The sequence below is a fragment of the Haliotis rufescens genome, unplaced genomic scaffold (assembly GCF_023055435.1).
Source record: "Haliotis rufescens isolate VD_foot unplaced genomic scaffold, xgHalRufe1.0.p SCAF_2, whole genome shotgun sequence".
Taxonomy (NCBI): Eukaryota; Metazoa; Mollusca; class Gastropoda; order Lepetellida; family Haliotidae; genus Haliotis; species Haliotis rufescens.
The window spans coordinates 18,330,325-18,356,670 of record NW_025963890.1 but is presented as its reverse complement, the minus strand read 5'-3'; the positions used below and the strand labels follow the sequence as shown (position 1 = coordinate 18,356,670).

Below are 26,346 nucleotides of genomic sequence, written 5' to 3'. Positions count from 1 at the left end.
AATTATCGGTGAGGTGAAATGGGGTTTAACGTCGCGTCCAAGATTATTGCACTTATATAGCGACGTGCATGCACGTGTATGTGTTTGTGTTGCTGCTTGTACTAGTCCGGACTGATGCCGATTTATAGTGCTAGCTCACTGAGATACCATGCCGCAGTTTAACATGAATACCCCACTCAGACACAGTATACTGACTCCGAGCCGACCAGTCCTTGTTTTAGCCCCTTAATGCCGAACGCCAGACAGGGTAACAACAAGTACAATCTTTTAACGTCTTTTTGTATGAGGCGGCCGGGATCGAACCCTGGACCTTCCGCTCTCCGGGCGGACGCTTGTAAATTATCGGTAGCCTAGACAGTCCAGTGAATGCCTTCCTAGTTGCATGGCACAATATTCAGGGTTTTACATAACACTAAATTCCTACTTCTGTGACTCAATAATTTCCTGAAATACTTGCAGCAGTATTTGATATGAGTCATAACTGATGTAACAGTGTTAGAAATTGGCACTAGTCCTATAGTCCTTGCCAAACTGCCCAATAGTTAAGGTATGATAAGGACTAGTACAAATTTGCCTTTTTAAGGGTTTTGCTGTGTGTTATCATTTTAAGGACAAGTGGACTAAAAGTGTTAGTTTCTACCGCTGTGTAATTTACAATATTTTTGATTTTATCCTTCTAATCTGAACCTCCAAGTCCACCATGTATAATGGCTTGTATGGATTCTAATGCTTTTGTAGTAAACCCTATTGCACTGAACTACAGGGCTCATTTGGACAAAGCGAACTGAGCGCTAAGATGATCGTAACTTTAACATACGATCGTCTTAGCGCTAAGATCACTTTGTACAAGTGGGCCCTGCACTGCTCTACAGAATGTAGCTGGTTACCCTTGTTGTTGGTTTTGTTGATCTTGGCTGCCATGTGCTGGGTGAGTCGTTCCCCACTGCCATCTCTCTGTTGATCTTCGTCACACTCCTCCGGTCTGCCATGCCTTCTGCAGTGGAAGGAAACACTCAGGGAAATGATACTGTGTACTACAACACCCCTCTATACATCCCTATACAGGGAGGCCGCACTTCCTTATTTTTATGTTTCACGGATCCATTCCAGCTTTTCCAAACGAGGTCGGTCGAAATAAAACTAAAAATAAATGTCAGTCATTTATTAATGTATATGAAAGTATATTTGCCATGGCATTAAAACTGGCAGCCTTTGGATCACTGATAGTGATGTAGACATGGAACATATATATAACATTTGGTATTGTATTAGAGGGTCTACATTACTAGCAGGACAACATAATAAAAATAAAATGTTCTTTAATTCATTTCTTAGACCGGCTGCATTTCAGTAGGGGCAGCAGGCCCAGGAAACAAAAAATAAAAAAATGTTTGGCCCAACTGCTGATCAGTTGAGGAATAAACTCATGCTATTGACAACATAACAAGATGAGGAGTGAGTTTTCTTATAAGCCACTTTGAATAGTGTTAAATTATATCATGCCATGTCAGAGCCATGTCAGAGCTAAGCCCAATGTGATGCAAGGCTTAGACGTTAAATACTTTAGTGAAATCCTCAAGGAAGGATCAGGTCGAATCTGGTATTCAAACACATAATCATGGGATCCTGGCATGCGGAAGGGATGCAACTCTGCATAGAGATTTGCAGCTACATAGATGACTGAGAATCATTTTCCAAAAAGCATGCAATGACATAGCTGCCCATTTTTTTATGCAACTTGTACTTAGGCCAAATTCTTCAAAGCTTATAAAAGATCACTGTTCGTGAGTCTGAAAAATATGATTTGAACAACAGAGCTATGTACCTCACCTTAGCTGCCGCTTGTGAATTTCCTTCATGGCTATCTTTGTACTTGACAACCTTGGCAAGAGGAAGATATACTGAGACACCTGTATGTAAGAGAGGAAGAGATACTGAGACACATGTATGTAACAGAGGAAGAGATACTGAGACACGTGTATGTAACAGAGGAAGAGATACTGAGACACCTGTATGTAAGAGAGGAAGAGATACTGAGACACATGTATGTAAGAGAGGAAGATATGCTGAGACACATGTATGTAACAGAGGAAGAGATACTGAGACACCTGTATGTAAGAGAGGAAGAGATACTGAGACACATGTATGTAAGAGAGGAAGAGATACTGAGACACCTGTATGTAAGAGAGGAAGAGATACTGAGACACCTGTATGTAACAGAGGAAGAGATACTGAGACACCTGTATGTAAGAGAGGAAGAGATACTGACACATCTGTCTGTAACAGAGGAAGATATACTGAGACACCTGTATGTAACAGAGGAAGATATACTGAGACACCTGTATGAAACAAGAGTGTAGGAAGTATGGAGACTGGGATTAAAGTATCAGTAGACAGTCAATACAGGTATCTAATCAGCAAACACTCTCCAATACCTGTATCTGCAAACACTGTATGAGGGTACAGTAGTAGGTTTTACAACTGGCAGTGTAGAACTATTCTATCTAAAATAGGTAAAAGATTGTTACTGAAACTAATTGATTTCTACACTGTAAAAGAAAACATGATTGTAGCGCCACCTGTGTAGCGCCAGTAATGTAGCCCAATGGCCCTCCTATTGACCAATCAGATTCCACCTTTCATATCATTTGCATTTGCTTCAAACAAAATGGCAGCACTCGTCAGCCCATTCAAAATAATCCCCATCTCTAAATTCCAGCCTAGTTAGGCAAGGGTGGAAACCTGACTTTTATAGTCAGTTAACTCCCTTGCCTTTGGAAAATATGTAGGATATGGAATCTTGTAGAATTTTCCTTTTCGGAATATTCTATAAGTAATACGTTACCACTGTTATACCGAGGCTGTTGTCTCCCACAACTGCTGCTATAGCGAAATCTACCACAGAGATCTCAATTACCTCATGCAGCACGTGCGTAGCCACCTAGCTGCCATGTGACACCCTTCACTCTTGTCTCTTGCGAGAGCAAGTGCTCGGGGGACGGACGGGCGGGCAGCAGCCCAGTGGTAACGTATTACTTATAGAATATTCCGCGGGCCAAGACGGTGCACACTCTCCACGACGGCATCAGCAACCTGTTTGAGGTAAGGATTGGCAAAAACCGAGTCAGAACGCCAGTAACAACCTCGTAATATTCTGCGAACAGAGATATTCGAGTGTAGGGAAAATGTTGCCGCTAGCGCCCTGATCTCGTGCGGGTTTGACCCCGCTACCGGTAACCCCCGAGACCGGTACGCCAGATTGATGACAGAACGAAGCCACAACGCAATCGAGTTGCGAGTTATGTCAACCGTGCGATTAGGGTTACACGATATGAACAGACGGTCACGCCCTTGTCTACGTTCATTCGAAGCCTTAAGATAATACTTAAAGGCCCTAACCGGACACAGCGCTCTGTCCTCAGTATCAGCAGGATGTAAGATTTCTTTGAGTGATCTTACAGTGAATTCTCTCTCCGTTTGCCCGACTCTCTTGGCGAGGAAGCCCATGAGCAGGCCCAGGCGGACCGCTCCTTCGTCACCCCTAACGAATCGTACCTTGGCGACATCGAGTGCATGAATTTCGGATACACGTGCCGGAGAAGGAGAGGAGAAATGCTGTTTTCCAAGTCACATGCCGGAATGAAGCACTATGCAAGGGTTCATACGGAGCTTCCGTAAGTGATTGCAACACTAGGGAAAGATCCCAGGCCGGTGCCCGAAGGCGGCCCTTCTTAAGATCGTGCTGTTTGAAACCCTTGATAATACCCCGTATCACCGGCTCTTTGGAGAGACTGGTACCCATAGCAACGTCCCGTACCGTAGCAACGGACGAGACATAGTTGGCAATGGAACCCCCGGAGAGTTTCCGGGTCTCTCGCAAGTGAGACATGAAACGAGCAATAACCTGCACATATACCTTATCTGGCGAATGAATGTGATGTTTACAACACCTCTTCGTGAAAATAACCCAACGTGCATTATACACCTTCTGGGTAGAATCACGATGCAAACTAACGTATGCCCGAGACGCCCGGCGAGAAAAACCTTTACTCCTCAGACGCTCGGTGACAACATCCACGCGTGCAGATTGAACTGCCCTGCGTTTGGATGAAGCTGACGTGTGTGAGGGTGGATCAAGAGATCCGGTCTCACAGGCAGTGGAAGTGGCGACTGCGTGACCTGGGTCAGCAAGTCGGGGTACCACGATCTGTTCGGCCACATGGGCGCGATCAGTAACATTCGACAGCGAACTCCTCAGAGCCGGCTTAGAATGTGTGGTATCAACGCTGTCGGCGGGTAAGCATAAGCGTCGTCTGTGGGGCTCGGATCCTGAGGCCTCGATAGAGCATCGGCCAGTACGTTCCGCACACCTGGGATGTGACGGGCACGTATCTGGCACGGGACACTGTCCACCAGAGCGTAAAACTCGAACGTGAGATCGAGTAGCGAGTGACTGTGGGTTCCCCCCAGTTTGTTCACATAGGACACTACCGTCATGTTGTCGGTCGCCAGCATGAGCCGGGCGTCGACGAGACGATGCTTCCAGTGATTGACTGCGTTGATCACTGCCTTGAACTCGAGACAATTGATGTGAAGACCTAGTTCGTCTACGCACCACAGCCCCGAGCTCACCTCCCCATCTAGATGGGCGCCCCAGCCCACCAGAGAGGCGTCTGTATACAGGTGCAACGTGGCCCGGTAGGGCCGCATAGAGACTCCTGATAAGACATTGTAAGGGACCGTCCACCACTCCAGATGCGGTCGGAGCCGATCCGGGAGGGCGACGGTCGCACTGTTCACCTCCGTTGCTAACAACTGGATTAAAAAACGTTGCAGCGGGCGGAGTTGGAGACGACCCCGTTCGGTGCAGTCCTGGGCTGATACAAATAGCCCTAACAGCTGTTCCCAAAAGTGAACAGTCTGTTGCACCGCTAAGACTTTGGCAATCATCGCCTGAAACTTGTGCCCCCGGTCTGGGGGGACAAAGAGGCGATGGGACACCGTGTTGAACCGACCTCCGATGAACAGCAAGTTCTGAGAAGGGGTTAACTCGCTCTTTGGGAGATTGATAATCCACCCGAATTGCTCCAAGAGCCAACGTGCGAAAACGGGATGGCGTGACAGGGTGTCCGTCATTCGATTTGCTACTAGCGAGTCGTCCAGGTACGCGAAGTACCGGACACCACCCCTGTGGAGGAACCCCACTATGGGGGTGGTTAACCGGGTGAACAGCCAGGGAGCGGACGTGTGAATCATTCTGAGTTCGGCACTGTCCTACTTGGGAACGAGAAATATCCTGGAGTAAAACCCCGGTGTTATTTCTGGTAGAGCTAACTCCCGTACTGCCCCTTCTCCACCAACCTGCCGATGGCATCGGCGAGGATGGGAAGATCGGTTTCCGAATCGAAACCTGCCAACGGGGCAATGGTGAGCGGCGGATTCGCTTTGAGATCAAGCCGATAGCCGTACCGAATCGTGTTGACCACCCACGGGTCGTCGAACACTTGTTCCCAGTTCTCCCAGTAAGTCTGGTGTCTGGCTCCCACTGGGGAAGGAGAGGGGGCCCTGACAGGCTGCGGCAGGCGCAACTGTCCAGGGCCAAGTGACTCGGGTTCGCCTAAGGGCCAACTGAAGATGGCGCTGTCGGCATACGAACCCCTCCAATGAGAGTCACCTGGAGGGGCCCTTGCCGTCCTTAGACGACATGGGCTTCCCCCAGTTCCCCGTCTTCCCGCGAAAGGGCAGCTGATTGCCCATACCGGAGCCCTCAGGGCGGGGCTACTTCCCAGAGGAAGAAGAACCCGACCCCTTAGACCTACCGGCGCTTGCAGCCCGGGACGTCGGAGGCAACGGGAGACCCCGACCGGAGGCCGCCGCAAAGGCGTTCTCAAAGGAAGGCTTGATACCGCGCAGCAAGGTTGATGCGGGGAAAGCCGTGTCGGAAGACTCATCGTATACCTCGGAGGAACCCACAGTCGTGGATTCCCCGCGGTACCGGCCGGGGCATGTCCTCAAAGAGGTCATAAACCATGGCCAGGCGGTCCTTAACCGATAGCGGGAGCAACGGTTCGGGGGAAGGACCGGTGACCACGGGAGCCGCCGCCGTACCGGTGGACCCCGCGGACACCAAAGTGGCCGGGGACGGAACAGCCAGCGGCCTATCCTGAGATAAGGCCGCCAGCTTGGAGTCCACAAGTTATGCAAGTAATGCAGCGACGGAATCCCCGGACAGCCCACGGGCCGCCAAGGGATCCGCCGCAGCCGTGGTGGTGGTACCCGCAAGGGGACCCCGACCGGACGAGTCGGCCACCACAGGGATGGAAACGGACTGCACATACAGCCGGTAGCGCTCGCTTGCCACACCCCCCGCAGCTCCTGGTTGCGGGGGTAGAGGGGGTGGAGGACGGCGAAACATCCATGTCAGACATTTTGTTTGTACTATGAACAAAGAGCAAAACATGGTTACAACACACGCACCACAAATAGTCACAAACGAGTATTTTCACAAGAAAATAAACGAGCAATGGGAATATAGAACATACACATATAACATATAGAGGAATAAGTGATGTGAGTGAGTGAGTGAGTTTGGTTTTACGCCGCTTTTAGCAATATTCCAGCAATATCACGGCGGGGGACACCAGAAATGGGCTTCACACATTGTACCCATGTCGGGAATCGAACCCGGGTCTTCGGCGTGACGAGCGAACGCTTTAACCACAAGGCTACCCGACCGCCCGAATAAGTGATGTAAAAACCCCAAGATATACTAGAACAGGGGAACGTAAGACGCAACGTGCATACGAGACACCCCGCAAGTATATAGAAAAAAAGGGCGGGAAAAATATTTCCTTTTGGCAGGAAAAATATTTCCAAGCGTAGTTACAGCAAACGCCCCGTAAAAGCACAATTTTTTTAGAGAGAATAAACAGTAATAAATATCACCAAATGGTCGGAGAAACAGGAACGCTTGAGCAGTTTATTGTACGTCTTGCTAGAGCAAGCGAAGAGACAAGAGTGAAGGGTGTCACATGGCAGCTAGGTGGCTACGCACGTGCTGCATGAGGTAATTGAGATCTCTGTGGTAGATTTCGCTATAGCAGCAGTTGTGGGAGACAACAGCCTCGGTATAACAGTGGTAACGTATTACTTAATGTAATAAATGCTAATAAAATTGCTTGATTATCCAACCAAATGACACAGCAATATATTTTTCCACAAAAAAGTAGACTATGTTTACGGGTTTACTAAATCATGAATTCTTTAATGATGAACAGAAAAGTTGAGATCTTACAATTTTGGTGAGGTTGAGATGTCCTAGATCTAGTCCTTTGACCAGCAAGTAGTCATCCATTTTGGCCAGCAGGAGCTGTGTAGAATAATAATAGAGCACACAGCATCACTGTACAGGTGGTGTCCATGTCCCTGATCTGGAGCCTACATTTCTCAGCACTACTTTACACACACCTTGTTGACCAAAGGTCACCGAAGTCTATATGCTTATCCATGTGAAACAAAGGTAATTGTGAGAGAGTGAATGTTGCTTTATGCTGCAGTCAGCAATATTCAAGTCAGAACTGGACCAACACTGTCAGGGATCAATGGTTTGTTTGTTTGTTTGTTGCTTAACGCTGCACTCAGCAATATTCCAGCTCTATGAGGGTGGTCTGTAAATAATCAAGTCTGGACCAGAAAGTCCAGTGATTGACGTCATGAGCATTGATCCACGCAATTGGGATATGATGACATGCATCCACCAAGTCAGTGAGCCTGACAACCTGATCCCGTTGGTCGCCTCTAACGACAAGCATAGTCACCTTTTACCGTAAGCATGGGTTGCTGAAACCTATTCTACCCCGGCGCTTCACAGGGAACAATGACACACAATCAGCTGAGTCAAACATAGCAACCACAGCATCTACATAACCATCATACCATGTCAACAAATCTGTAGTGAAGTATGCAGGTTGGTCCTGTTATTATACTATGTTGTTATAAAAAATACCCCAAATGGCCATTGGAAGGTTCATCAACAGCAACCCACATCGAATGAACGAACTGACATGCACATATGTAACATGCATTTTTCATAATGAAACTTTGGTGGCTTTGATGAACCCTTAGTTGTCATGACATCAGAATAATCCTGATTTGTCAAATCCTTACATTGGATATCCCCTCGTTTTTTCTAAAAGTATAAATGACATGTCCTCACTCCAGGTCCACATATGCATTTTTTTTATTGATACATGACCTCACGATAGGATTCTAGTACCATGGCACAACATCATTGATTGAAATGCAGACAAATTGGTGGAAAAAAATAGCATTATTTTGTTAAAACTTTGGATTTTTTAAAGTTCATATTTTGCAAATTAAGGGGTACTTTAAAAATGTATTTTAAAAATCCATTCATGGCAACAATTCAAAACTAAATATAAAGCCCCTTCCTCTGATATTTGGTGACTTGCTAGAAACCTATTAATTTCAGAATTGAGGTTATGCCACATGCTCACAGACAGAACAAATCTTCACACTAGAACGGATATTAGTTCGGACCAGAACTGATTAACATAGCTAGGATGAGAAGAAATCTCAGAACAAGTACAAATGTTAATGTGAGAACAGATTTCATTTCTTGCACAGACCTAACAAGAACAAAACAAAACAACAAGAACAAATGGAAGGTCTCAGATGGATTGTAAGACTAAAAAATATCCTCACCTGAACAATCCGCAGACACAACCAATCAGGCTGTAGGTTACGAAGCGTGGTCAGTAGAGTTGTCTCCTCCTTGATACTGCAGCCTGAATGGGACATACGAGGTTCAAAATGGCCACTGGTTCATAGAACACAACTGACTTTAATGAAATTGTTGTCATTTATGACACATAACAATGATAACGATGGGATTATCAGATAAGAGCTTGCTCACCTGAAATGTTCCGAGCCAATGCATTCACAAACAATGATGTCCTCTCTCCGATGTCTGGGTAGCCACTTGTCACCTCACCATGGTCAGCTATCTGACAACATTGTGTTGCCATGGAAACAAGGCTAAGGACACTCTCCAACAGTTGCCCCTGCAACAAAAACCAAAATAAATTGGAGAATAGAAAGTGACCAGGCAGCAGTCACTGCCCCACTAAGTCCAACAGACTTGAGGACTACCTCACCTTGTGTGTGCAGTCACTAGGCAGCAGTAAGCACTGCCCCACAAAGTCCAACAGTCTTGAGGAGTACCTCACCTTGTGTGTGCAGTCACTAGGCAGCAGCAAGCACTGCCCCACAAAGTCCAACAGCTGCTGTGTGCGAGAGTTGGGGAACAGCAGATAGGAAGGGTACCACAGACACTGGACCAGCATGCAACTCCTCAACAGTTTCCGTCTCTGCTTCTCATCTGATGACTGCAGCCTGGATGGAGATACAAAAGATGAAAAGGAAACATCCATGTACATCCCCATAGACTCATTCAGGTGTTCAAGACAGCAGAGTTCTGACAAATTGGCTTTGCTGACGGCTAAATCTGGATTTCTAAAGAGAAATCTGGTATTAACTTCAATCATACAACAAATATATGCAACAGAAACATCTGTTGTTTTGCCAATAACCTCTTAATGTCTCAATGTTTTAGCAATAATTTTAGGTGATGAAAAGAAAGAAGGGCACAAAAGGTGACAACTATTAAGAGAGTATAAAATTCCCCGAAATTTCAGTCAGACAACCGTACTGCCAACATTGTAAAGTTACTGGACTAGACAAAATGTTGCCAGTCCAGAATTTTCTAGACTTACAAACAAAAGTAACAAAAGGGCAAAGATAAGAATAGAACTGTTTAATGTTAGTTCTCAGAAAATAACAATAAACATGACAGAGGGCAGCTTCATGTGCCATGTGCATCACATGATACCATGTCCATAGACCAGCATGAATTCAAAATGCATTCTCAGACCTGTCAACCCTCCCGCATTTTGCATTAGATTCCTGCAATTTGATGAAATCTTCCAGTTTCCCGCATGATGGACTATTTCTCCCGCAAAACAGGTTTCTTCATCATTTTAAAAATTCGCCTCCATTGTCCCGTGAGTAAAAACAAAGAACGGGAAGTTTACGTCCCGATCTGTCCGGTAGGCTCCCGGATTAGCGACCCTTATCGAAGACACCAGGAGGGGGGACCCAGACGGGCCTTTGTCTAGTAATCACCATATGGTGAACGATTTAACAATGTAAACTGGAAAGAAAGCACGGTTAGTCCTAACAGGTGCCTGAAGGGTTGAACTTTAAATGAATAATCAGCCGAGTACTTATCATTTCCTGAAATGAACTGTTGTCTTCATGTTCTTATCGTGTTTATTCCTCCACAATTTAAGAACGTAGATACATATGGTCCAGTTATACATGACTTTATTGGCTGCAGATTTTTCAGAAACTTTGTTAAAACATGAATTAAAGTTACGTCATTAAACTCTCGGAGATGAAAACAAAATATGAGCTGTCTTTAGAAACAACACTATGAGTGATTGGTTGATTCGGTAGTCGAAATAAGAATAGGTCACACGGTCAGAGCTAGGGTTTCAAAGTCAAAGTTTAAAGTGAAACTTTTGACTGACATCATGACTCGTGTTCACAGAAATATCAACATACAGAACTATATCAAATTTCCCGAAAATGTATCATGAGATTATTTTACACGATTTGATTGGCAAATAGTTTGCTAGCGTCCCAGATTGGCAATCTAATTTGCAAACAACAGTACTAGTTAACCAATGAAATTAATACATGTCAAGGTCAGAAAGGTCAACAATGATGACGAGACTCATTTCATTCATAAATTGTAGTAAAACATAATAGTACTTCCAAATATGGCATGCATTTCTTGGAATGGAATAACGTGAACATTTCTAGGAAATTTAAGAAGCGAAGTAATGGGACTGTCAACAGACTACCTCAGACAGAAATAAACAATATATTTTATTGAAATTAGGGACGATCATGTTGCGCCAGGATAAATGCACTTGATATTTCTTTGGCGTATTTAGAAACCAAAATCGCTCCAAATACTCAGAAAACCTGCATCATAACGAAGCCTGACAACTGGTCAAATTGAAACACATTGTCAACTGGTCGAGCTACCAATCATTGAATTTCAGTATCTGTTTATCTGAGATGATCTTTGAACGAAGGTGATATCGGTAGATTGGGCTAGGTTTATACTTGGAGGCGGAAAATGCAAACGGAAATTAAGCAAGCTGTAAGTATAAGAAACTTCTTAATTATTTATTGTTTTAAAACATTTGGTTTTCTTAATAATAACATTAATAAAATAAAAGTTGGAAATAATCTCATCTTCATTATTTTAAAAATCTCCCCCTTTGGAGGCAAATCTTCCCCATTTTGAAGGCAAATCTCCCACATTGTCATGATGAGGGGTTGACAGGTCTGCATTCTCAGCTCCCTGGGGAGGGTACAAATATCTTCTGGCTAAATGTAGGATTAAATCTTGCATCATGAACTTACTCTGACACAAAGCTGCGGAAGCTGTGCCGGAAAACCGTGACGAGGAACTGTAGCAGAAGACAGTGGTTGCCCCTGTGGGCATCTTGCTCCATCGACAGAGCCCCCCTGAAACCAGATGGATGGATTACACTTCACCACAGTGTGAACAATGAACACATTATTATATAGAGCATTGCTTACACTCAACCCACTAACCATGCTAAGATACAAGAGTAGATTTAAGTGATAAATCGAATCAGGAACCTAACACACAGGATCTAACTCCCCCAAAGGATCTAAGCTTCCACATCCTATCTTTGAACCCAGCTGACAAACTCCCCACTGAGTCTAAGCTTGTGTGATCTCCACCTACCCTACAACAAAGCTGATGACCTCCCACACAGGGTCTAAGCTTGCATGATCTCCACCTACACTACAACAAAGCTGATGACCTCCCACACAGGGTCTAAGCTTGCATGATCTCCACCTACACTACAACAAAACTGATAACTTGCCCTACAGGGTCTAAGCTTGTGTGATCTCCACCTACCCTACAACAAAGCTGATGACCTCCCACACAGGGTCTAAGCTTGCATGATCTCCACCTACACAACAAAGCTGATGAACTCCCCACAGGATCTAAGCTTGCATGATCTCCACCTACCCTACAACAAAGCTGATGAACTCCCCACAGGATCTAAGCTTGCATGATTTCCACCTACCCTACAACAAAGCTGATGAACTCCCCACAGGATCTAAGCTTGCATGATCTCCACCTACCCTACAACAAAGCTGATGAACTCCCCACAGGATCTAAGCTTGCATGATCTCCACCTACCCTACAAAAAAGCTGATGAACTCCCCACAGGATCTAAGCTTGCATGATCTCCACCTACCCTACAACAAAGCTGATGAACTCCCCACAGGATCTAAGCTTGCATGATCTCCACCTACCCTACAACAAAGCTGATGACCTGCCCCACAGGATCTAAGCTTGCATGATCTCCACCTACCCTACAACAAAACTGATGAACTCCCCACAGGATCTAAGCTTGCATGATCTCCACCTACCCTACAACAATGCTGATGACCTGCCCCACAGGATCTAAGCTTGTGTGATCTCCACCTACACAACAAAACTGATGACCTGCCCTACAGGATCTAAGCTTGCATGATCTCCACCTACACAACAAAACTGATGACCTCCCACACAGGATCTAAGCTTCCACATCCTATCTTTGAACCCAGCTGATAAACTCCCCACTGGGTCTAAGCCTGCCAGATCTCCACCTACCCTACAACAAAGCTGATGACCTCCCACACAGAATCTAAGCTTGCATGATCTCCACCTACACTACAACAAAGCTGATGAACTCCCACACAGGATCTAAGCTTGCATGATCTCCACCTACACTACAACAAAACTGATGAACTCCCCACAGGATCTAAGCTTGCATGATCTCCACCTACACAACAAAACTGATGACCTGCCCTACAGGGTCTAAGCTTGCATGATCTCCACCTACCCTACAACAAAGCTGATGAACTCCCCACAGGATCTAAGCTTGTGTGATCTCCACCTACACAACAAAACTGATGACCTCCCACACAGGATCTAAGCTTGCATGATCTCCACCTACACAACAAAGCTGATGAACTCCCGACAGGATCTAAGCTTGCATGATCTCCACCTACCCTACAACAAAGCTGATGAACTCCCCACAGGATCTAAGCTTGCATGATCTCCACCTACACAACAAAGCTGATGACCTCCCACACAGGGTCTAAGCTTGCATGATCTCCACCTACACAACAAAACTGATGACCTCCCACACAGGATCTAAGCTTGTGTGATCTCCACCTACACAACAAAACTGAGGCCTGCCCTACAGGATCTAAGCTTGCATGATCTCCACCTACACAACAAAACTGATGACCTCCCACACAGGGTCTAAGCTTGCATGATCTCCACCTACACAACAAAACTGATGACCTTCCCTACAGGATCTAAGCTTGCATGATCTCCACCTACACAACAAAACTGATGACTTCCCACACAGGGTCTAAGCTTGCATGATCTCCACCTACACAACAAAACTGATGACCTTCCCCACAGGATCTAAGCTTGCATGATCTCCACCTACCCTACAAAAAAGCTGATGAACTCCCCACAGGATCTAAGCTTGCATGATCTCCACCTACACAACAAAGCTGATGAACTCCCCACAGGATCTAAGCTTGCATGATCTCCACCTACCCTACAACAAAGCTGATGAACTCCCCACAGGATCTAAGCTTGCATGATCTCCACCTACCCTACAACAAAGCTGATGAACTCCCCACAGGATCTAAGCTTGCATGATCTCCACCTACCCTACAACAAAGCTGATGAACTCCCCACAGGATCTAAGCTTGCATGATCTCCAACTACCCTACAACAAAACTGATAAACTCCCCACAGGATCTAAGCTTGCATGATCTCCAACTACACAACAAAGCTGATGAACTCCCCACAGGATCTAAGCTTGCATGATCTCCAACTACCCTACAACAAAGCTGATGAACTCCCCACAGGATCTAACCTTGCATGATCTCCACCTACCCTACAACAAAGCTGATGAACTCCCCACAGGATCTAAGCTTGCATGATCTCCACCTACCCTACAACAAAGCTGATGAACTCCCACACCCCCTCCCCGTGGCCATCTTCCAGCAGGTAGAAGGAGTTGAGGTAGATGCCCCTCATCAGTTTGCTGTTAGGGGGATGGGCAGTCAGGATATTCATCAGGATCCTGTACGCCATCTGAGATATGTGCCTGGACTTGGCTTTCTGGAATAAATGTTTGCATAACAAAACACTACATTACCTGATTTTACCAAAGGTGCTTCATGAATCAAGGTATCAAAGTTTCCACAATACTGGAGACGAAACAAATTTTGTATTTTTGGTCAACTGAAAGTATCTCTTGCAGAACTGCAGCCAAATTCCTTTGCCCTATTTCTTGCAGTAATGACAGGTTTGGCTGACCATTGAACTTGACCTGTGTTTGTCAAAAATTTGACAAAATTAAATTCATTAATATTTCTTGCAGTCATGAAGATCCCGGATAGAATAGGTCTCCAGTATGGTGGCCCATACCCGCCACTGGTGAGATCATTTTTCACTGTATGCCTCTATATTTTGTCAGATGCTTTTCGTTTCAAATTGGCTTACCACGTGCGACCAAATTACTTCCAGATCAGTGCCCTTGGAGATTGTATCCGTAAGATTGAACTTTGATTCTAAAGTAGGTATCAGCCAGTCGATGAGCAATTAGCAGAGTGAAATTAGTGATGATCGGGTGTTAACTGGGCCCTTATGACCTTTATAAAACTAGGAAGTATTTGGCAGGCCGCCAGAAAGAAATTTAGCAGCCGCCAGATAAAATATAGAGGCATACAGTGAAAAAGGATCTTACCAGTGACGGGTATGGGCCACCGTACTCCGGCAACCCATGCTTGCCATATAAGGAGAATATGCTTGTCATAAGAGGCGACTAACGGGATTGGGTGGTCAGGCTCGCTGATGTGGTTGATGCATGTCATCGCATCCCAATTGCGTGGATCGATGCTCATTGTGTCAATCACTGGATTATCTGGTCCAGACTCGATTATTTACAGACCAAAAGTGGTCAAAATCACTCAACACTTGTTGACATCATCAAGTTAAAAATCTCACCAGTCTCAAACCAGTTTAAGTCATTCAAATGTGACCTTTCATCTGGTCAATATTAAGAAGGAACTGTCTTTCATGAGGACAATATCTGTACCCAATTTGGTCAAACTCTCAACTCTTGTGAATATCATCAAGTTAACAATCTCACCAGGAGGACCTGTGTCATCAGTGTGTGCAGCAGGTGAGATGAAGGATACGTTTGTATCGATGCCTGGGTCATTGTCAGGGCTTCCAGCTGAAAGTTCTCCTCAATGCAGATGTTAATGATGTTGCTGACAGAGCTTGGCATCTGACCTGGTAGGGTGTAGTCACTATTAGACTGGAAAAAAAAGAGTGTTGCTTTATCTAAAAAGATTATTCTTTAGTGAGTGAGTGAGTGAGTATAGTTTTATGCCGCTTTCAGCAATATTCCAGCAATATCATGGCTGGGGACACCACAAATGGGCTTCACACATTGTACCCATGTTGGGAATCGAACCTGGGTCTTTGGCGTGATGAGCAAACGCTTTAACCACTAGGCTACCTGACCGCCCCAGATTATTCTTTAACATGTGTGAGCAAGGTTTGAAAGTAAATTTCACAAAAATAGTGATGTGAAATGAGGCTTAACATGCATGCATGTGTATCTGTGTGCTGTTGTTTTTATTCATCAGGACCCACATGCACAAAACGATCTTAGCGATAAGACTATTGTAAGCCTATGTTAAAGTATGCGAGTTACGATCATCTTAGCGCTAAGATCTCTTTGTGCAAGTGGGTACTGGACTAATGCCAGTTTTAGAGTGCAAGCCCATTGAGATACCATGCTGCAGTTTAACATGAATAGTTAGTGAGTTGGGTTTAACGTCGCTTTTGAGAGTATTCCAGCTATATCACGGTGTGTCAGCTTAATGTGGGAGGAAAGCCTGAAGTGATGCAGGTCTCAGACGTTTACCACTTCGGTGAAACCCACAAGCATGGGTATGGTGCTGACAAACCTAGAAACATAATCAGGGCGAACCGGGATTCGAACCCACAATCATAGGTTTCTAGCGTGCCCAAGGAACGCAACTCTGCACAGCGAATCGCGGTGCCTTAGACAACTGGGCTACCCGTGCCCTCTTTAACATGAATACCCCACACAGATACAGTATAATGACTCCAAGCCAATCATTCCTTGTTTATCCTCTTAATGCCAAGCACCAGACAGAGAAACAACAAGTACCATCTTTTAACGTCTTTTGGTGGACAGGGCCAGGGATCAAACCACCGACCTTCCGACCTCTGGGCAGACGCTCTACCAACAAGTACAAATCAACTGAGTATTCAAGGCATCAGAACCAGAAACAGAACACTGGAGAAATATTCTGAAACCCTGAAACATGAATACAATTAAACCGATCAAAATATCAAAATGATCTACAACTTTGACAAAGGCGACATGGCTACTGTCAACCAACTTACTGTCTGATGGTCCACTTTCACTCCAGACCAGAGAGGACACCATGGCTGAACCGGATGTTTTAGCTGGAAAAACATCACTTTTTTTTTAAATGGTAGGACTAGTGTTTGAAATGAAAGAAATTGCCAGGCTGCCATCAGTATCCACAGACTTTAGAAGTTGCAGGGCCTGACTAAACTCTTCCTATACATTGTTTGACTCAAAATATTTGTATGTCCCTTTAATAATGTCTGTGTATGTCCCCATACAAGACAGGGACCATAAACATCTTTAACAGGGTCTACCCTTACGCAGAAATCCTTCAAAAGCAAAAGTTATCTTCACACCCAAACATCTGTCAAAGGCTGGAAGAACTAAAATATCATGTGACCTATCACAATGGAATTACCATTCTGCACATTCTCCAGTATAATAAGTATAAGTACATCTTGACTGAATGTAAATGTCACGGCCTCACAATTGACGGGATTCGGACGACAGACTTTCTAATACGTGGACAGACACCTTGTCCAAATGACCAGAGAGGTTACCCTGTCAGCAAGGTGAGAAGGTAAGGTTGTTACATGTGGGATGACTCCACACCCTGCTACATAAACATTCAAACAAACATTGATGATCCTGCTTTATTGTTATACCCACACCATGCCCCTGCCTACGTCCACACCAATCCAACACCACACCCACACCAATCCAACACCACGCCCACACAACACCCACACCGATCCAACACCACACCCACACCAATCCAATACCATGCCCACACCAATCCAACACCAATCCTACACCAAGCCCACACTAATCCAACACCACGCCCACACAACACCCACACCAATCCAACACCACACCCACACTAATCCAACACCAATCCTACACCACGCCCACACTAATCCAACACCACGCCCACACCAATCCAACATCACGCCCACACTAATCCAACACCACACCCACACTAATCAAACACCAATCCAACACCACACACACACCAATCCAACACCAATCCCACACCACACACACACTAATCCCACACTACACCCACACTAATCCAACACCACACCCACACTTATCAAACACCAATCCAACACCACACACACACTAATCCAACACCAATCCCACACCACACACACACTAATCCAACACCAATCCCACACCATGCCCACACAACACCCACACTAATCCCACACCATGCCCACACTAATCCAACACTACACCCACACTACACCCACACTAATCCAACACCAATTCAACACTATGCCCACACTAATCCAACACCAATCCAACACTATGCCCACACTAATCCAACACTATGCCCACACTAATCCAACACCAATCCAACACTATACCTACACTAATCAAATACCAATCCAACACCACACCCACACTAAGCCCACAGCAATCCAACACCATGCCCACACTAATCCCACACCAATCCAACACTAATCCCAAACCAATCAAACACCATGCCCACACTAATCCAACACCAATCCAACATCACACCCACACCCGCACCACACCCACACCAATCCAACACCACGACCACGCCCACACAACACCCTCACCAATCCAACACCACGCCTGCACCACACCCACACAACACCCACATCAATCCAACACCACAACCACACTAATCAAACACCAATCCAAAACCACACACACACTAATCCAACACCAATCCCACACCACACACACACTAATCCAACACCATTCCCACACCACGCCCACACAACACCCACACTAATCACACACCATGCCCACACTAATCCAACACTACACCCACACTAATCCAACACCAATCCAACACTATGCCCACACTAATCCAACACCAATCCAACACTATGCCCACACTAATACAACACCAATCCAACACTATACCCACACTAATCAAATACCAATCCAACACCACACCCACACTAAGCCCACAGCAATCCAACACCATGCCCACACTAATCCCACACCAATCCAACACCATGCCCAAACTAATCCCAAACCAATCAAACACCATGCCCACACTAATCCCACACCAATCCAACATCACGCCCACACCCGCACCACACCCTCACCAATCCAACACCACGACAACGCCCACACAACACCCTCACCAATCCAACACCACGCCCACACCCGCACCACACCCACACAAAACCCACATCAATCCAACACCACGCCACACTAAGGCTCAAATCACTGTACCTTCATCTTTTTCGTCAAAGGTTGCACACCATCATCAGCATCATCAACATCATCCTCGAAGATCTTCCTCTTGACAGCACATGACTGCACCAGTGGGTTGGTTGGTGTCACCGACGTCTTCTTCTTAACTTCTATCACTGAAGAGGGAGTGACAGTCAGTCAAACCAATCTAAATCACTGTCTACCCAGAGCAGAAGGCCAGTGTTTCAATCTCCTGGCCGCACCATACCAAAAGATGTTAAAAGATGGTACTTCTTGTAACCCTGCCTAGCACTTGGTATTAAGAGCATACAACAAGGACCGGTCGGTTCAGTAACAGTACAATGTGTCTGAGTGTGGTATCCATAGGTCACCTCACCTTAAAAACAGTCTAGTCTAATTTTTTACCCATGAAGATCCGGGGTAGAATAGGTCTTCCGCAACCCATGCTTGCCGTAAAAGGCCAATATGCTTGTCGTAAGAGGTGACTAACAGGATCAGTTGGTCAGGCTTGCTGACTTGGTTGATGAATGTCATCGTATCCCAGTTGTGTGGATCGATGCTCATGATATCAATCACTGGACTGTTTGGTCCAGACTCAATTATTTACAGACCGCCGTCATAGAGCTGGAATATTGCTGATTGCAGCGTTAAGCAACAAACAAACAGTCTAATTTTCTGAATAATACAATCCTCTAGAAATCCTCTAAGATTTATACCCAACTGGTTAAGTAACACTTCTGTACCAAACAAAGTTTTTTGTACAGCACTAAGTTATTATGACCTTTTGTTCAGCAATAAGTTACTTCTGATATTTTGTACAACAACCTACTTATGATTTTTTGTACAGCACAAATTTACTCATGGTTTTGGGGGATGAAAAGAGGTTACTTTTGACCTTTTGAACAAAACAAATACCTTTGTCTGGTTTGACATCAATGGTTGACCTATCTTGTTCTTTGTTGTCAGGGGCAACCTCACAAACTTCTTTTCGTCGTGACAAATATGTTGACATCTCTTTCTTACTGACAACCTCCGGCTGTGAACACGTTCCTGGAATACACATAATTCACTGTACCTTGGTGCTGGGTGTATGTTATGAGTGAGTGAGTAAGTTTGGCTTAACGCGACTTTAAACCAATGTCAGCTTGATGTGTGAGGAAAGCCTGAAGTGATGCAGGTCTCAGATGCTTACCACTTTGGTGAAACTAAAGAGCATGGATATGGTGCGGACAGCTCAACAAGCTTATCAGGGAAACTGGGATTCAAACCCACAATCATAAAAGACACAACTCTGCCCAGGAAAAGTGGTGCCTTAGATGACTGGGCCACCTGTGCCTACAATAATACAAGAGGTGGTATCTTTAAGAAGCATGTCTTCATTGGAAGACACATAATAGATACATTTAATGCCAAACTGACCCAGATGAAATTAACATTACCAACTTCCAACTAACTGTGGCTGGACCACTAAGGGATAACTGTATTCTAACCTTGTGAAGCAGACACACTCCTAGTCAGATTGCGGGACACTGTATTTCTGGGACGCTGTTTACTAGTTGAACTGAAACCGAAGTCTCCCAGGGAACTCTGTGACACTTTTCTTGAGCTGCCCTGAGACAATGGGCTAGATACGAATGATGACATTGAACAATGTGATAACTTCTTTTGTGAACTGTTTTTAACCTCATTGTCCATTTTGATCCTTTTTTCCAAATCTGGTGTACTTCTGACTGAAAGGCATGATGCCACAGAGCCAGGGGATGAGGCTGTTGAAGCAGGACGTGTTCTGGCAGCTAGAGAATCAGACAAACACCTAGCCGGGAGACTTCCACGGCCAGGTACAACTCTGCTCCTGATTACTCTCAGCAACCCACTTCTTACACTTGGGCATGGAGGACTGTCCGAAACAGGCACAGGTTCACTAGATGTCATAGAAGGCAAGGACTCCTTTTCTTGTTTCTGTGAACTGCACTTATTTTGACTGTTATTCGTTTTAATGCCTTTATCAGAATTAGATGTAGTAAGCCTTGTTGCCCTTTTCAGAGACATTCTTAGCTCCTGCGAGGATCTGCCTACATCTCCATCTACTGTCTCCCCTGACACAGAACAAGGGTCAAGGGTTTGGTTGTTGGCATGTTTCTTTACAAGTGCTGTTGATGTTGGTTCCAAGCTTTGGATACCTTTGAATGGTGCCAGGCTGGGAGATTGCCTTCCTTCCTGGGATGAGCTCATGTCAATATCCACCAAAGCAACAGACACTTTCATCTCCAAACCTTTCTTCACAGACAGACTGTTGTGATGCTTTTTCACAAAAGTATTAAGTGTTTGCTGTGACTGTGATTTTGTTTTCAGAGATGATTGGGGATCTGGATCAGATATTTCTCTTTTAGCATTCTTTGACCCTTGGGAGAGCTCCTTCACCTGTCTGACAACATGACACGTTGGCTCTACTCCGGCCTGTCTCCTTGACATCCTTTGGCGACACTGTGAAGACCCTGTAGAATCCAAACCAACTGATGCTCTTTCGAAAGAGATATGTCCATCTTCCATCACAAAATCAACAGTATCCGCATCTGGTATCACAGCTGTATTTTGAGACCTTGATTCTTGTGATGAAGGCAGAGCGCCCAAATTTTGTCCTTGCTTGATGGTGCTTGAGGCAGATCTAGACAGCCTTTTGGTCTGCTTACGTTTTACACTTACTTCTAACTCAGTCCCACACTTCCTGTTGGACACTCGCTGAGATCCATGTACTGGATGTACAGAACTGTCTGGATCTTTATCATTGGGGAAACAGTCAGAAAACCTTTTTGAAGTCCGTAATGAAGATGTCCTTGACCCTTGACTAGATGACGGTGTTCTTGCATCAACAAGAGAGGAGTTCAGAGACAGAAACGTTCCATCCAAAGACTCCAACTCACTGATTAGAGACCGCTTTGACTTGAGGGTTTGGGATGCTTGGGAGGACTGTGACAGAGACTTCTGAGAGGACATGATAAAGGCGTGGTCGCCAGGGGATTTAGAGCATGGTGTCACAGTTGCAAGGTAGTCCATCGGGTCTGGCCTGGGATCCTGATAAATCATCATCATCATCATCATCATCACATGTCATTACATTTCTACTGGATAAAAATTATCTTAACTTATCCATGACTTTTTATCAGAATATAGTGAACACATCAAACAGTTTTCAAAACAGCATAAAACTTCTTTGTCATAACCCTAATGCTAAAACTCAGGAATTCAGGGCGTCCCAAGATTCAATACCTTAGTCCGCAAGGGCCACAGGACTCCCTTTATTTCAAACACAATAAGCCTGTCAGGCATATTGCATTATAAGCATTATCATTTCCTCATCAAATTCACAAGAATTCACAAGAACACACAAGTCAATCACAAGAATACAACACCATCAGGATCAGTTAGTTTTGTACTTCAGATAGTGGTGTAACGATGAGGCGATACAGTACTGTATCCCAATACTTCGCCCACGATACCAGAGTTCCAAATAAGCTACGTATCTGCGTAAAATACGCATCAGAAATGCAGAAATACGTAATAAAATAAAATCCAAGCGTATCAAATACGCAACGAACATTACAGATACACTACAAAAATAAAACTTGTGGGTATCATCAAAATATTGTGAAGTAACCCTGCGTATTCGATTAGCAAATCAGCAACTTATTTTGAAATTATAAACGGGCATTCCGACAACAACCTTGCCAAACTCCATGATGACAGTTACATCATGATCATCACACTTTCATGTGGAAGTATCGTGGTATTTTTTAGTCCTATTAAGCTCTCGAACCTACACGACACCAGTTTGCAGGGACTAGATGAATAGTGTTATTAAATATTTAACTTAAATACCAACATGTGTAAAAACTAGTGGGTAACAGAAATTTGAATACCCAGATAGAATTACTGATACCCAATGATTTTAAAATGCATGGGTAAAATACCCACAACACCAAAAGCTTATCTGGAGCTCTGGAAACAATACATCGATTTACACCACCTGTACCATGATACATGCAAGACATAACATCACAAGTTTCTTTGGTGTATAAACATGTGATAAATAAACCTGTTTAACAACCAGCTTACGCAGATTCTCTCGTATTTCCCTGTTGGCTATAAATAGCATAACATTCACAGTGCCTTCAACATGTTCAAGCCTATTGGTTTCTGCCCTACAATAACCCATGATTCAGAGTTGTTAATCACCTACAAAAAGAAAGAAATAAAAGAACTGTATCGGAACAAGAATCGCATTGCACCCACAGTATGAAGATACGTATCGTATCATTACACCTCTAACGTGAGAAACATGGTTATGGTGCTGACACACCAAGCATCCAAACCAGGGTAACAATGGGATGCTAACTCATCCCAGTGGGATGCTAACTCATCCCAGTGGGATGCTAACCAACTCTGTAAGCAAAGCAAATGCAAAAGATCCATAAAGAGATAAAACTAACCTAAAACTAAGAGCCTGCTCAGCTCGAAGCACATCTTAACAAACAGTAAAACAACTGAAAGAAGAAGAAATTGGATATTTTACAATAAATTGTATATTTATAATCCTTATCCTATCTCACACTATGCATTTCATGCTTTTCCTTTGATCCTGGTGTGGAAACAATCCTAGAACATGTTTCCAGCATGTGATCAGACAGCATGAGATGCACGCGTTGGTCAGACCACTGAAGGCGATGGTAACCTTGGTTACGGCTGGGATGTGTTTGGATGAGGTGTTTTTATTAACCTGGAAACATGTTCTAGGATTGTTTCCACACCAGGATCAAAGGAGAATGATGAAATGTAAAGGGTGAAATAGAAAAAGTTTTAAAATTGTTCCATTTTAGATTAGTATCAAACACCAGCATTCTGAATGTATCCTTCCAAAATAAACAATCTGTGACAATAGCTACTAGTCCGAAGCCCGAGTCTTGTAAAATTATGTGTGGTCTAGTAAGCTCAGCTATTAGTAGTCCACATAATAACACTAAAGTCTACTGTAAATGCTGTTTGGGCTAGTAGACTCCAAATTTTTTTACACAGACTCTTTCACAAACATAATAGGTGCTGAGGATCTTTAAACATGTTAATTGTGTGAGTGAGTTGGGTTTAACGCCACTTTTAACAGTATTCCCGTTATATCACAGCGTGTCCGCTTAATGTGGGAGGAAAGCCCAAAGTGATGCAGGTCTTAGACGTTTACCACCCACTAGCAGGGGTATGGTGCTGACAAACCTAGAAACATAATCGGGGCGAACCGGGATTCAAACCCACAATCATAGGTTTCTGGCATGCCCAGGGGACGCAACTCTGCACAGCGAATCGCGGCACCTGAGAAAACTGGGCCACTCGTGCCCCCCTAAACATGTTTAAGTGGTAAGAGCATGAAAACTTACTTGTAAGAGATAATCTCCAATGAATTCTGGCTTGACCAGCAGAACTCCATATTCCATGAGAGACTGATCATAAAGTTGGACCGCCATCTTGCCATCCGTGAACACGTATGCTATGGTGTTTGCGATCTTTGTTGGATTGTCCACGGGCAGCTTGACACTGTAGACATCAGCTCCTCCACTCTTCAGCAATCTGGTGAATTCTGTCTTATGCTATAGTCACAACATTACCTTGACAATGGTAGAAATTAACCTGAACAGTTAACCTGAACAGTTAACCTGAACAATTAACCTGAACAGTTAACCTGGTTAACTAGTTGAACAGTGGTAACACATAAAACATGATCAGCATACCTGCCAGCCTCACACTTAAAGACTTGAGACTTAATCTGAAACGAGGGCGAAAGTTTAATTGCCAATTTATATCTACACCTGATCACAGTGGCCCCTAAGTAAGGGGTTTACCACTCATTCTGCCTACAGCTCATAGGCAGAATGAGAGCCACTGTGGGCAGAATGAGAGCCACTGTGGGCAGAATGAGAGCCACTGTAGGCAGAATGAGCTGTAAGGCAGAATGAGAAGTCACCAGTTAGGGTGTCCAACCATCAACGTAGGGGTTTATCAGATCAGCTGTGATACATGCCTTCAGACTACAGCTGTATCTCAGTAAGGGTGGCTAATAGGGACAAGTCCGAATATAATTTCATGTACCAGACCTCTATCACCCAACCCAAGTCTTCTTAAGCCATAAGTGGAAACTAATCATGCCCAAATGTAGCACTAATTTACAGAATAATTATTCATGATCGTGAAATGGGTGGAAAAATTACAGGTGATCTGTGAAAAGGTGGTCTGAATTTCCAGTGAACAATTATTGACAGGAATTCCCTACCCTCTTACAGTCATTATACAATATATTTCATGACTAACCACGGGCTGGGTAGTCCTGTGGCTTCTCGGGTTCTAATTAGGCCCCACCCAACCTGGTACCCGAGTTGCCTTGGTGCCTAAGCAGCATGGGTACCCAGGTGGCCCTGGTGCCTACCCAGCATAGATACCAAGGTGGCCCTGGTGCCTACCCAGCATGGATACCCAGGTGGCCCTGGTGCCTACCCAGCATAGATACCCAGGTGGCCCTGGTGCCTACCCAGCATGGATACCCAGGTGGCCCTGGTGCCTACCCAGCATGGATACCCAGGTGGCCCTGGTGCCTACCCAGCATGGATACCCAGGTGGCCTTGGTGCCTACCCAGCATGAATACCCACGTAGCCCTGGTGCCTACCCAGATTGCCCTGGAGCGTACCCAGCATGGGAACCCAGGTGGCCCTGGTGCCTACCCAGCATGGATACCCAGGTGGCCTTGGTGCCTACCCAGCATGGATACCCACATAGCCCTGGTGCCTACCCAGCATGGATACCCAGGTGGCCCTGGTGCCTACCCAGCATGGATATGCAGGTGGCCTTGGTGCCTACCCAGCATGGATACCCACATAGCCCTGGTGCCTACCCAGCATGGATAACCAGGTGGCCCTGGTGCCTACCCAGCATGGATACCCAGGTGGCCCTGGTGTCTACCCAGCATGGATACCCAGGTGGCCCTGGTGCCTACCCAGCATGGATACCCAGGTGGCCCTGGTGCCTACCCAGCATGGATACCCAGGTGGCCCTGGTGCCTACCCAGCATGGATACCCAGGTGGACCTGGTGCCTACCCAGCATGGATACCCACGTAGCCCTGGTGCCTACCCAGCATGGATACCCAGGTGGCCCTGGTGCCTACCCAGCATAGATACCCAGGTGGCCTTGGTGCCTACCCAGCATGGATACCCACATAGCCCTGGTGCCTACCCAGCATGGATACCCAGGTGGCCCTGGTGCCTACCCAGCATGGATATGCAGGTGGCCTTGGTGCCTACCCAGCATGGATACCCACATAGCCCTGGTGCCTACCCAGCATGGATAACCAGGTGGCCCTGGTGCCTACCCAGCATGGATACCCAGGTGGCCCTGGTGTCTACCCAGCATGGATACCCAGGTGGCCCTGGTGCCTACCCAGCATGGATACCCAGGTGGCCCTGGTGCCTACCCAGCATGGATACCCAGG

The 26,346-nt window shown here is 45.3% G+C and overlaps 1 protein-coding gene across 1 annotated transcript in view; it reads right to left on the bottom strand.

Moving 5' to 3' along the window:
- The window catches only part of LOC124138844, a 48,308-nt gene that overhangs the window by 12,221 nt on the left and 9,741 nt on the right, over window positions 1–26,346 (bottom strand). The window contains exons 5-18 of the mRNA XM_048399726.1: window positions 24,245–24,434; window positions 20,312–21,893; window positions 19,737–19,871; window positions 18,840–18,976; window positions 16,655–16,717; window positions 15,360–15,530; window positions 14,157–14,326; window positions 11,518–11,622; window positions 9,249–9,414; window positions 8,936–9,083; window positions 8,725–8,807; window positions 7,295–7,369; window positions 1,831–1,910; window positions 888–994 (exon numbers count right to left, since the gene is read on the bottom strand). Of these exons, the coding sequence (XP_048255683.1) occupies window positions 888–994; window positions 1,831–1,910; window positions 7,295–7,369; window positions 8,725–8,807; window positions 8,936–9,083; window positions 9,249–9,414; window positions 11,518–11,622; window positions 14,157–14,326; window positions 15,360–15,530; window positions 16,655–16,717; window positions 18,840–18,976; window positions 19,737–19,871; window positions 20,312–21,893; window positions 24,245–24,434 (3,212 nt within the window). The remainder of the gene's footprint in view (window positions 1–887; window positions 995–1,830; window positions 1,911–7,294; window positions 7,370–8,724; window positions 8,808–8,935; window positions 9,084–9,248; window positions 9,415–11,517; window positions 11,623–14,156; window positions 14,327–15,359; window positions 15,531–16,654; window positions 16,718–18,839; window positions 18,977–19,736; window positions 19,872–20,311; window positions 21,894–24,244; window positions 24,435–26,346) is intronic.